Below are 13620 nucleotides of genomic sequence, written 5' to 3'. Positions count from 1 at the left end.
GTAGATCGCGATAATCACGATCCGTTTTGGTACGATATGGATACGTTAACTGACGATCACTATACATTTAAGTATATGCACAATCCGTAGGATCATTATTATAAGTATCTAGTGTTTCATTCATATCGATATATATATTGTGGTAGTAGCAATACAATTTAGAACTAATCACGATACACTTGTCGCTCTCCGTTAGTGAGCGATAAACACAATATTTTTTTTTCCGTGTAATCAAAAAATTTAAAGACCAGATCAAAAAACTAGACACTTGAAGCTACAATTTATCTTTTTTGTTTTTGTCGTTTGACCATTTTCTTTCGAGTTACAACTTATTGAAAATCACTTTAAAATTTGAAATTTTTTTAATATCCCTTAATTTTTACAACTAGTGTATAATTGAAAACTTTTTAAATTTTGAACTGTTACAATTTAATTCCCGGATACTTTTCGAAATTCTCTGACATTTCAATGATATTTCCCGGTTGCATTAAATTCCCTGATAATTCCCGATATTCCCGGTTCGTGGCCACCCTGATAATAATATTATTTTGGGTCAGTAAATATTTCATTGTATTCAATAAAAAAATTAAAATGTATCGCTGAGAATTGAATTTACTTGTAAACAAATTAAATAATTATTTAAAATAAAATAAAATGATTTTGTGATGATTACTACAAATACTAAAAAAAAAATAAACTCATTACTCGCTTCAAATTTTGCGTATGGATAAAGTTTGAAAAAAAATACGAAATTGCGTTGTATTATAAAATTATTTATTAAAATTAATTTATAAAAAAAAAACATACGAATAGTTTTTAAAAATAAATTTATGCCTCTTCTCGAATGACATGTTTTGCTCTCTCTGATGAAAATGGAACAGCACCAGGACGTGAATGGGCACGACGATTTGATTCTCTATAAGTATTAAAATAAATGAAATAAAAGTATTTAAAAATTAATGTTATTGCTGTAAATAAAAATTCATACTTTTTTTTCTCCTTTTCACGAATCGTTCGTAACTCTGCTTGAGCATTATAAATATGTTTAGGTATTTGTCGATGACGTGCTATTCTGCGTATTTGTGGATGAGCAGCAAATTTATTCATCAATGCAGAACTATAATTCAAAGCGATTTTTTCTCTGGGTTTCAGCTGTTAAATAAATCATACTTTAGTAATTTGTTTAAACAAAATAATTAAATTATAAATAATAATTGACTTTTATATAACTTACAACTCCCAATTTTTCCGATGATCGAGCTTTCCATACACGAATATTAGTTTCATCACTACCACTTATAATATATTTATTGTCAAGAGACCAGGAGACACATTTCAATTTTTGCATCCGTTTTGTATGATAAATTTCTCGTGCATGTCCTTTATTAACTTCGTATATACGTATTGATTTATCGTGACTACCTGACACAAATTCTCTACCCGTTGGTGAATAATCAACTGTATCAACGGCACTAGTATGGTCCATATGTACATTTATTGGTGACTTTAAATGACGCGTGTCGAATGTATACAAGCTATAATTTCAAATTAAATATTCATTAATAATTATATTAAAGACAGTTCATTCATGAGCAGAGCTTGATCTATTTTTATATAAAACAATATTTGGTAAATACTCAAATCTGTGCCCTGGTTAAAAATACTGATTGAAAAGAATTGAGAAGCGGTCACTCCATGCAAACTGTATATTTATATATACTAGAGTGTTTCAAAAAATCAACTTTTTTTTTTTTTCTTGAAGAACATTGAAAAATTGACAGAGTATCTCTAGACAAAGACCCTGTTAAAATATGAGACCTTAATATTAATATTTAAAGGTGGCGATTCACGATTTTCTATTTTCCATTTAAATAACATGGGAAAAAAAAAATTTTAATTTTGGAATTTTATACCTCGGCGATGGCTTATTGAACAGATAAGTTCAGGATATATTTTTGTAGGGAATTGAACGCTTTACAAAAAAAGTCTCTTATCATTTTTTGATAAATCTATCTGTTCAAAAGTTATTGGCGCTCGAAGTCAAGTTAGAGTAAATTTCGAGATCTTTTTACTTTTCCGGCGAAACTATCGGACTTATCATAAAATGTCGTGAAATCTTTTTTGTAGACAATTTTATTTCCTACAAATTATCATTGATAAATTTTTTTCAAATTCTGCATTGTTTTCTAGTTGTTTCCATTTTAATGCCAAGCTCTTAAAATCGATCAGAACACTACTTTTTTAGGAGCTTGGCATTAAAATGGAAATAACTAGAAAAAAATGCAGAATTTGAAAAAAATTTATCAATGATAATTGTTAGGAAATGAAATTGTCTACAAAAAAGATCTCACGACATTTTATGATAAGTCCGATAGTTTCGCCGGAAAAGTAAAAAGATCTCGAAATTTACTCTAACTTGACTTCGAGCTCCAATAACTTTTGAACAGATGGATTTATCAAAAAATGATAAGAGACTTTTTTTGTAGAGCGTTCAATTCCCTACAAAAATATATCCTGAACTTATCTGTTCAATAAGCCATCGCCGAGGTATAAAATTCCAAAATTAAAATTTTTTTTTTCCCATGTTATTTAAATGGAAAATAGAAAATCGTGAATCGCCACCTTTAAATATTAATATTAAGGTCTCATATTTTAACAGGATCTTTGTCTAGAGATACTCTGTCGATTTTTCAATGTTCTTCAAGAAAAAAAAAAAGTCGATTTTTTGAAACACTCTAATATATACAAACAAAAGAATTGAAATTATTGAAAAGAATTCGAATTTCATCATTCTTAATTCTGTTCAATCAATATTTTTAAACAGGGTGAGCTTTCATCTTTTTAACTTCCCGCTAAGAAAATTTAAAATTTTTTATAGAAAATAGAAGTTATTGCCCAGATAGCAAAATGACGTCTTGATGAGTTCTGAATGAGTTCTTATTTATGATTTGGACGTCTTATCAACAACTTAAAGAAGTCTTTAAAAGAGTGTACCAGGTGATTTTCAAGTGAACCGTTTTCACAGGTAAAGACCCAAATTATTAAACAAAATATGTCATTCGATGCGTAAACTTTAGGGTGGCGCAAAAAAACCGACTATTTTTAACTTCCCGCTAAGAAAATTGTAAATTTTCAAAAATTCGGGAAGTTATTGGTTTCGGTCCAATTTACGAAAATCGAATTTCCATCAGATGTCGACGTTTTGAAATGCTAGGAAGCTATCCTGACTAATTTCAAGATGATGTCCGAGTGTATGTATGTATGTATGTACGTACGTACGTATGTAAATACCTGTATCTTTTGAACGGATGAACCGATTTTGAACTTTAAGGTGTCATTCGACGCGGCTTGTCAATATCTTGAAGCCGAGAGAAAATTGAGCTTGATCGGTAGGGCTCGTTCAGAGACATTCCAAAAATAAAGTTTTTTCAAAAATGTTTTTTTTGGATAACTTTTAATGTGCTCGATGGATTAATTCCAAAATGGACTGGGCTCTAGAACTTTATAAGCCGCGTCGAATGCCACCTTAACCATCAAAATCGGTTCATTCGTTCAAGAGAAACCGTTGTCGAAAGAATTAAAAAAAAAAAAATTTTTTATTTTTCCTGAAATATCTCAAAAACGACTCGATAAATCGAATCCAAAATTTAATCAGCTTTAGAACTTGACAAAACGCGTCGATTGCCGCCTCAACCATCAAAATCGGTTAATTCGTTCGCGAGATATCGTGGGAGAAAGAAATGCTAAAAAATGGTTTTTTACAAAACAATGGCATACAAAAGTAATTGCGAGCTCGAAAATGTATTCACAATAGTATTTTCGAGCTCAACGAGCTCGAAAACAGCGGGAAGTTTTGGGGCTGGCCCGCAGGGTCAACTTATAGACCGATTTTTTTTTTCATATTTCGGATAAATTCTAAAATCTATTTTATATCGTATTTTGTAACTAAAAGATTAAGATTTTAAATAAAGAAAGTTTTATTTCATTTCATCGCGTACGAGTTAAAATATAATATAATGATTATTAAATCGTTCCGGTATTGGGACATTCACCTTAGTTAAAATTAACGAATGAGCCTTTTTCCTGAAGTACGAAAAATTACTCACTAGCAGCGCTAGTAGTTCGGTAGGGACAAACACTGTCAGAGCTCCATTTAAACACATAGTAAAGTGGACTTATAAAAAACATGTTTTTGACCGAAGACGACGTTCCTGGAGCAAAATTAAAATTTGCAACCGTAAAAGACAATAATGTTGTCACATTAAAACGTTGGCTTGCGTGCCGTAACTTAAAAGTTACCGGAAAAAAAATGAATTAATTGACAGGTTAGTATACAAACTCTAGTAAAAAACTAGCGGTAAATTCAAACTGTAACAAGAGAAATTGAAAATAATTATAAATTTAAGATCTATTTCAGAGTGAAACATGAATGAAATATAAATGGTAATAAATAAATAATATGATAAATGAATACGACTAAGTAACAGATAGAGGTTATATGTCATTCTAATTTATATCCAATATAACTGTGAAAAAAATTTGCTATTCATTTTTTATTCATTAAATTAATTTCAAAAATAATTTTGAATTTTTTATTCATTAAATTAATTTCAAAAATAATTTTGAAAACATGTAATTGATGATTCCAAGTTCAGTGTTAAATCCACTCTCCTTGACGCATGTATCCATTTATTGCATCTAACCTCGTCAATATGAGGTTTTACAAATGGTATAAAAAACACATTTTCCTCTGGATAACGGTTATCCGACGTACACCTCGCAAAACTACAATGTTTTGTTGGCATAGTGGTTATTAAAAAAATTTTTTTGTGTTTAAATATTATTTTTAGATAATAAAATAATATAGCGTAAATAACACTGTCTTAAATGAAAATATTTTATGTTTGTCCCTACTACGAGTGCTGCCTCTCGTGACACGTTCGCTGTACTACTCTCAGGAAAAAGGCTCATTAAGTAAAATCATTAATAGATGTAGTAATCAACATACATTAATTAATGTAACGGGATCGAAGTCCACCTCCGTATTACGGGAGGTCGTTTCCGCGTCCTTTGAGGCATACACGCGAGTTATCAACATACAAAAATTATTAAAATGAACGCTCTGAAACTCAAACAATTACCAAATATTTTTTCAACATTAATTATAAAATTTTAATATTTTAATCGCTTATTTAAATTAACGAATTAAATAAATGTAATTTCCATGCTGTAAAAAATACTTTTTTACACAAAAATAAATAGAGCTCGACTGCTACTTATCGGGGTAACTATTGCTAAATAGTTTGGAGTAAAAAAAATGAATCTTTAATTATTAGTAACCACTTACTTGTAGTCTTCATTGGCACAAGTAAATGTGAAAGCTTCCATAGGATTCCAAGCAAGTTGATTAGTTTTTAATTTCATAACAACTTTTCTCATGGGTCCTACATCTCGTGTGTCGTATAAAATAATACTACGATCACTCGAACAGGCAGCAAGAAGATTTGTTTGAACCAAATTGAATTTGACGTCTAATAATCCATCAACTCCCCATTGAAATGATTTTACTGGTTCATTTCTTGTTTCTTCCCATAATTGACACACGTCTCCGCAAGTTGCATACAGTGGTTTATTACGATGATGAGTAATTCCTGTTATAATTTTCTATAAAATAATTCAATCAAACATAAATTGTCATTAATACTCAACTTTTAAATGTCAAATTTTGAATATTTTGTGTACCCAAGTACTTTGTGACATTTATAAGATATCACTTTTTAGTCTGTTTTTTGACATATCGATAAGGCATCAAAATGTTGACAAAACGATTAGAAATTTATGTCACCGAAAAAATATCTGCTTAAGGGGGACAGCCACTGTGAGAATCGAAAAAATAGGTGATTTTCGGGAATTTTTTTGACTGGAATAATAAAGGAATTTGGGGATCGGGTTTTTTTTTGTTTTCTAAAGTATACATTGAAGATAATTCTCCTAAATTTTCATTAAAAAATATCATGTTGTTACAAAGTTATAAGCATTTTTGTGGAGCAACAAAAAAATTTCCCCCACCACGGTGTCATCTCTAACTCAAAAACGGATTATCAGAAACAAAAAAACCAAACGGCGTTGTAATCTGTATGCATGTGGTTATCGTTGCACATAGGGGATTTTGAAAATTTGTATTTGAAAAAAAAAGGCGACATATTAAAAATTTTTTCGTTATTTTTTCTCATTTTTTTGGATTCAAACAGCCCTAAAAAATCTTAAAAATCAAAATTTTCAAAATCCCCTATGTGCAACTTTAGCTACTGAATAGACGAATACGGCAAAAAAAAAGTTGCGAATCGGTTGATATTTATGCAAATTACAGATGCCACCAGTTCAAAAAAAGTAGTTTCGAGAAAAACGCGTTTAAAGTTTTTAGTCGATGCAGCGGTCAGTTGACGCGCTGTCACAAAAATGACTATAACTTGAAAAATATTCGGAATTTTCATATAAAACTTTAGATACATATTTTTGAACATATACACTTTAATTTGATAAAAAAAAAAAATTTTTTTTTTTTGAAATTTCACAGTGGCTATCCCCCTTAAAAGACTTGATATAGGGGAAGATCGGGACTCTTCGTACGCGGGGCACATTCGTACAGTAATTATAAAATACGAACGAAAAGTTGTGCTAACATGAGTGTTCATGTGTGAATAAGTCGACTCCGCGCATTTTCATCCCCCGACAAAATATCTCCCGATAAAATATCCTATCAGCAATATTTCTGTTTTATTGAAATGTTTTATTTGTACTATTCACAACTAATTTGGGTGATGGTTTTTCTGGACAATTGTGGGAATTTATAAATAAAAAATAACTGCCTATTTAGAGTGCTAGTTTTTCAGGAAAATTGTGAAAATTATATCGAAAGATATTTTGTCGGGGGATGAAAACGCGCATTACCGAATAAGTCAAGTAGTTGCCATGATCTCTATGTAGTTTCACGTCATAGGCTGCAGTGAGAGTGAAGTAACAGACGGCAGTGGATTTTTTACGTTCGATAAGTAATTTTTTCATAAATTGTTCCAGTTATGTTTACAATAGTTATGTTACGTTTTTCTGAACTATGTTATCAGTATTGAGGATTTATTCTCAAAAACAGAACTTCACTATCACGAGCTGAGATTGTTCTTTAATTTTTATATGAAAATTTATAGTAAAATTATAAACTTGTAATATTAATTATTCTCCACTCCATTGTCTTTATCATTCGATGAATAATGTTGAATGAAAGTTTTTTACATTTTTAAATAGCAAATATTCCATTATTCGTAAAAATTTATGTTATTTAAACTATCAAAATAATTTGGAACATTCGGATTATTCGAATAATTCGAATTATTCAATTCGAAGAACTTGGTTCAATTCGAGACGAATAATTCTTAAATTCGAATATTCGCACACCCCTATTAAAATTTTTAAAATTTGCGACATTATTAACCTCCTCAGTCCCGAGGCATCATTTTGTTTCCTATTTGAATAATTTTTTATGAGTATACTTATTAGGGTGTTTCGATTTGAACGACTATTTTTTTTTTCACTCCCACTTGAAAATATTGTTATAGACATTAAAAAAAAATTCCCTGCAAGTTTCAGCCCTTAATTTTAATTTTAAGTACTTTATATTTGATTTTGAAGTTTTCCCATTTAAAATACATAGGAAAGTTGGGATTTTTTTTTAATTCTCTATAACTCAGCCGCATTTTAAGTTATCGGGTCGCCGTTTGCGGCATTTTTTAGGCAATTTGATACTCTTCAAAAGTCTCCTTAATAGTTTTACTCGGACTCTAATTGTTTTTTCTGTATTGGTTCTGAAAATAACTTTTTTAATAATAATTTGGGTTTTTAGTTGATATTAACTAAATAACGAAATTTACAGAAAAAGTGCAGATAACGTTTTTTTAGGAAATTTTATTCGCTACAAAAAAGGTCCTGTTAGTTAAGTGGCTTAAGTTCTTCATTCACGTGATATATGAATTTTAGTAATTTTGTAAATAAAATAAATGTCAAAAAATTCCACCAAATGCTATTTCATTTCAATTTTAAATCAGTAAATAATTTTCCTTTCATTAATTTAATCCGGTCGTTAAAATCAGAAGGAGTCAAATTGATGAACTTCGGAAAAATTTTTGACAAATATTTTATTTACAAAATTACTAAAATCCCTATATCACGTGAACGAAGAACTTGAGCCACTTAACTAAGAGGACCTTTTTTGTAGCGAATAAAATTTCCTAAAAAAATCGTCATCTGCACTTTTTCTGTAAATTTCGTTATTTAGTTAATATCAACTAAAAACCCAAATTATTATTAAAAAAATTATTTTCAGAACCAATATAGAAAAAACAATTAGAGTCCGAGTAAAACTATTCAGGAGACTTTTGAAGAGTATCAGATTGCCTACAAATTGCCGCAAACGGCGACCCGATAACTTAAAATGCGGCTGAGTTATAGAGAATTAAAAAAAACATCCCAACTTTCCTATGTATTTTAAATGGGAAAACTTCAAAATCAAATATGAAGTACTTAAAATTAAAATTAAGGGCTGAAACTTGCAGGGAATTTTTTTTTCCATGTCTATAGCAATATTTTCAAGTGGGAGTGAAAAAAAACAAATAGTCGTTCAAAACGAATCACCCTAATATAATACTTATAAACCTTTTAAGAAGCAAAAAAACATATTCTATGTTTTTTCTAATTCATAGTTTTGAAAGTTATCTATTTTAAAGCTGTAGCCATAGTTATTTTTATGGTTCAGCAAACATCGGCTAGTTGCCAATGCTGGCAAAATTGTCCCCTATATGGGACCTCAGGATCGGGGAGGTCAAGCATCATTCCAAGAATACTCTGCTAAATTTTCAAAAAAAAATATTGAAAAATAAGCCAGTGGTAGTGGGGAGAGACGAGTCACTTTATAAAAAAGTCTCCATGCCGTAGGCAGGATAACTCATGACTGCCTCATCTGAAATCAAGAAACCAAAAAGATTTCTTTAGTACATGAGTTTATCTTAGATTTGAACGAAGGATTTTTTTTTTTAATAACTATTTATTTTTTAATTAAACAAAAGGAACAATTTTTGGCAAAAATCAGAATTTTTTGATTGCTGCTTTACCAAAAATTAAAAAATGAATATTTCGTTTATTCCTTCGTTCAAATCCAAGAAAAACTTATCTACTAAAGAAACCTTTTTGGTTTTTTTATTTCAGATGAGGCAGTCATGAGTTATTCTGCCTACGGCATGGAGACTTTTTTAAGGTGACTCGTCTCTCCCCACTACCACTGGCTTATTTTTCAATATTTTTTTATGAAAATTTAGCAGAATATTCTTGGAATGATGCTTAGTAATGTCACAAATTTTAAGAAGTTTAATAACGAACGTACTCTGAAAAAAAAAATCACAAAAGTATCCTCTTTTTACTGTATCTCAGACCCCTTTCCCCCCTTAAAGTTGTCGCTGTGTTACTTGGATAATTATTTAAAACTTACTCTGCTAAAAATTGTGTTCACTGGTACATCAGTTTCCGTGTCTTCAGATTTATCGTACTTCCATGTTTTAATAGTTTTATCATCACCAACAGTTATGAAATGTTGTTTATCATTAGTGAATGTAATTCCTCTGACAATACCATCGTGAGCTAGAACTGTTCTTTGACATGATCGTGTTGGTAAGTTCCATATTTTTACTTCGCCATCACATGCTCCGCTTAAAAATACTGATAAATATTTTGGATGTTTACATACACTTGATATACCATCTTTATGTCCTTCTAAATTCCCTACAAAAGGTTTTGCAAATACTCGGTCTAATTTTGTGGCATTCAATGCACGTGTGTATTCTCGAGCAGCTTCATAGGGATGCAATGCTGGGTCATAATTTCTGGGTTCTGTAATTTAAAAAATATGTTTTATTATAAATATGATGAAATAATTATGATCCTGAAGTTAGCAGATGATACTAAAGTAAGCAGACAATTACCAATTTTTGAATTTTTTTTTCCACAATTTGATTGAGAAAAAAAAAAAAAAAAATATGCACATTAGGGCGTTTCAAAAAAAACAAGAATTTTTTTTTTTTCTCGGAACCAAGCTCAAAAGTTTCGTTTAGATGCCAAAATAGGCCTCTGAAAATATGAGCCCTTAATATTAATATTAAGGTAGTCCGCATTGCACTTTTTGATTTTCCATAAGAATAACACAGGAAAAAAAAATTTTTTTTCTTCTGATTTTTGAAACTAATGAACCGTAAATTACATTGTAATGTCCATCACATATTTTTGTAGAGAATTGAACGCTCTACAAAAAAAGTCTCTTATCATTTTTTGATAAATTCGTCTGCACGAAAGTTATTGGAGCTGGAAGTCAAATCTACAGAAAATTTCGAGATCTTTTTACTTTTCCAGCAAAACTATCAGACTTATCAAAAAATGTCATAGGACTTTTTTGTAGACAACTTTATTCCCTACAAATTATTTTTAATAAAGTTCATTCAAATTCCGCATTGTTTTTTAGTTATTTTCATTTTAACTTTAAGTTCTCAAAATCGATTAGAAAACTATTATTTTTATGAGCTTGGCATTAAAATGAAAATAACTAGAAAACAATGCGGAATTTGAATGAACTTTATTGAAAATAATTTGTAGGGAATAAAGTTGTCTACAAAAAAAGTATTATGACATTTTTTGATAAGTCTGTTAGTTTTGCTGGAAAAGTAAAAAGATCTCGAAATTTTCTGTAGATTTGACTTCCAGCTCCAATAACTTTCGTGCAGACGAATTTATCAAAAAATGATAAGAGACTTTTTTTGTAGAGCGTTCAATTCTCTACAAAAATGTGTGATGGACATTACAATGTAATTTACGGTTCATTAGTTTCAAAAATCAGAAGAAAAAAAATTTTTTTTTCCTGTGTTATTCTTATGGAAAATCAAAAAGTGCAATGCGGACTACCTTAATATTAATATTAAGGGCTCATATTTTCAGAGGCCTATTTTGGCATCTAAACGAAACTTTTGAGCCTGGTTCCGAGAAAAAAAAAAATTCTTGTTTTTTTTGAAACGCCCTAATGCACATGTAGAAAATTTAAAAAACTACAGGTGCAATTTTTTAAATACTTTCTTATAGTCTGTCATTTTTAAAAAAATCTAAAAATTATCAGACGGCGGCAAACTTCAGTGTCATAGTTAGCAGACAATTCAAAATTTTCGAATTTTATTTTTTAACAATTTAATTTAAAGAAACAAAAAACTAAAAATATGCACATGTAGAAAATTAAAAAAACTATAGGTGCAATTTATTTAAATATTTCATTTTCTTGAATTTATTGTTTTTGAAAAATTTCAAAAATTATTAAAGGTCGGCTAATTTCAGTATCATAAATAATTAATTACATAATTTATGAAAATAATTTATATTAAATATTTATCATTTAAGGTTATATTAAATATGACTTACGTTTATGTAAATCTCGTTTTGTTTCTCTTAAATAATCATCAGGATTTCGTGTCAACGTTTTTACTCTCATCTTGACAATAATTCATACAAAAATGAATGTATCGATAATATTTTATAAATTATAATTGTTTAGGATAAAAAAATTTAATTCACGTCTCACGTGTTCAAAAATGTCAATAAGAAATTCTCTAAGCTCCAGATCGAAGCGCTCCAAGCGGTCAACAGCGAAAAACTTTAACTAAATATTTTTCAAAAGATGGCAGCATAATATATGGCGCCAAATATTTGAACAATTTATACATTTTTAAATACTTTTGATAAAATATCCTCTTCTAAAAAGTTGATGGTCGGATGTCGTATCGTTTCACGTCACTTCTGTGACTATTTTATTCGCTTGTCGATTGGTCGACTGAGATAGTGGCGGGATTTTTGAAAGAATGAAGGCGAGCGAAGCGAGCATGTTATGTCTAGTCTTTTTTAAATTATACACTGGTCACAAAAATTAAGGGATAGAAAAAAAATTGGAAATTTTTTGGTGATTTTCAACATGCTGTAACTCGGTGAAAAATAGTCGTAGAAAAAAAAACAAGCAAAGCAAATTGCAGCCTCAAGTTTCTAGTTTTCAGATCTGGACCTCAATTTTTTTTATCATGCACGATTCCGGAGTAATCTTAAGAAAACCGACGAAAAAAAAATTTTCAAAATTTTTGCTCGTCTTCCAACAAGTCTATGGGCTTCAATAAATGTTTTTGGATAATTTGACCTTATGACACTTTTAGGAAATTTTATACCCTTTAATTTGGCGGCCTCAAAAAGTCCCGGGTCGAAAAAAAATCTTAATTATGACTTAAAATTTAAGTCAAAATCCTTCAAATTTCATCTACGTTAATTTTTTTAGTCACTGTAAAATTTCCATAACACTTGACTTAGATTTGACTTTTTCTGGCTTAGTTAGGATCCATTTAAGACAAAATAAGTCACGTTTAAGTCAAAACTGGTTCAGTTTGATTCTATTTCTTTTAGATTTAAGACAAAAAAAGGCACATTCAAGTCAGAATTGCGTCGATTTTAATACATTTTACTTAGATTTAAGTTAAAAAAAGTAACATTAAAGTCAGAATAAAACAAAATTAGACAGTTACAACGCAACTTTAAAAAATACTTACAATTAGTAACATATAATTAATGATAGTAATAATTATTCGAGGTGTTTATGGTTTAGAATATTTTCGATTATTATTAAATGGTATATTGTTTATATCAAAAAATTATAAAGAGGATTAAAAAATAATTCTTCTTATGTAGCATTTAAATACTTGAATGAAAAACGTTTTGCTCTTCTTCATTCTTTTATAAAAATTATTGATAAAATATGCGATTGTCAAAAAATTAGTAATTGTAAGTGCCCTGGCCATCACTTTGCAATAATAACTCTTCTGTAAACAAAACCTTTCAAAGAGCCTGTCAGACATCTCCAACTATCACACTTATATGAATTCATTGTAACTGAAAATGTATTTGCGATTCCTGTCGAAAATTTAGTATCGGTATGTTTTTATATTAATACAGGTAATAAAACGTTTATTGCAGAATTGGTTAATCAATATGAAAATGAATGATATTGTAAACAAGAGCTCATACAAATTCTTCAGGAACAGAATAAAAAAAAATCATTGCAATAAAAATTTTTTTTATAGTAATTTTAATTTAATCAGAAATAATTTTTAAAAAATTTGCTATAATTAAAATTGAGTTTTAATTTTAGATAAGTTTAATTAAAAAATAAGTATAAAAACCACATTCGATTTGACTTAATTTTTAAGTTTAAATTAAGTCAAATATAGAACTAGATTTCGAATCGATAACAAGTTGTTTTTTAAGACGAAATAAGTCAAATTTAAGTCAATAAAATAATTTAAGCCAAAAAAAGTTAAATTAAAGGCAACTAAACAATTTAAGTCAAAAAAAGTCTAATCTAAGGCAAAAAAGTCAAGATTAAGTCAAAAAAAGTTTAAAAAAGTTAAAATGTGGAATACAGTTGTCGGCATATCGACGACTTCAAAGAAAATTAAGTTAAATCAAGTCAAATTTAAGATTTTTTTTTGACCCGGGGTCTCACAA

General features: G+C 29.2%; 1 protein-coding gene across 1 annotated transcript; it reads right to left on the bottom strand.

Moving 5' to 3' along the window:
- Positions 1 to 757: 757 nt before the first annotated feature.
- Positions 758 to 11689, bottom strand: LOC130668619 (DDB1- and CUL4-associated factor 13). The gene is made up of 6 exons (XM_057470981.1): positions 11500 to 11689; positions 9536 to 9933; positions 5348 to 5664; positions 1235 to 1535; positions 989 to 1152; positions 758 to 916 (listed from the first exon to the last, which is right to left on the bottom strand). The coding sequence occupies exons 1-6, from the start codon at positions 11567 to 11569 to the stop codon at positions 829 to 831; spliced, it is 1338 nt and encodes a 445-aa protein (XP_057326964.1). The 5' UTR covers positions 11570 to 11689; the 3' UTR covers positions 758 to 828.
- Positions 11690 to 13620: the final 1931 nt, after the last annotated feature.

Source organism: Microplitis mediator, chromosome 5, assembly GCF_029852145.1.
Source record: "Microplitis mediator isolate UGA2020A chromosome 5, iyMicMedi2.1, whole genome shotgun sequence".
In the NCBI taxonomy this organism is placed as follows: Eukaryota; Metazoa; Arthropoda; class Insecta; order Hymenoptera; family Braconidae; genus Microplitis; species Microplitis mediator.
Note: the sequence above shows the minus strand (reverse complement) of the source record. Positions and strands in the feature narration are given on the sequence as shown.

What these genes read in the sequence shown, in the direction of transcription:
- LOC130668619 (XM_057470981.1), bottom strand. Translation starts at nt 11,569, where the DNA reads ATGAGAGTAAAAACGTTGACACGAAATCCTGATGATTATTTAAGAGAA. An exon ending in TGTGCCAATGAAGACTACAA is followed by an intron (nt 1,536 to 5,347) that starts GTAAGTGGTTAC and finishes TTGAAATTATAG; the next exon opens with CTTGTATACATTCGACACGC. An exon ending in CATCGGAAAAATTGGGAGTT is followed by an intron (nt 1,153 to 1,234) that starts GTAAGTTATATA and finishes TTTATTTAACAG; the next exon opens with CTGAAACCCAGAGAAAAAAT.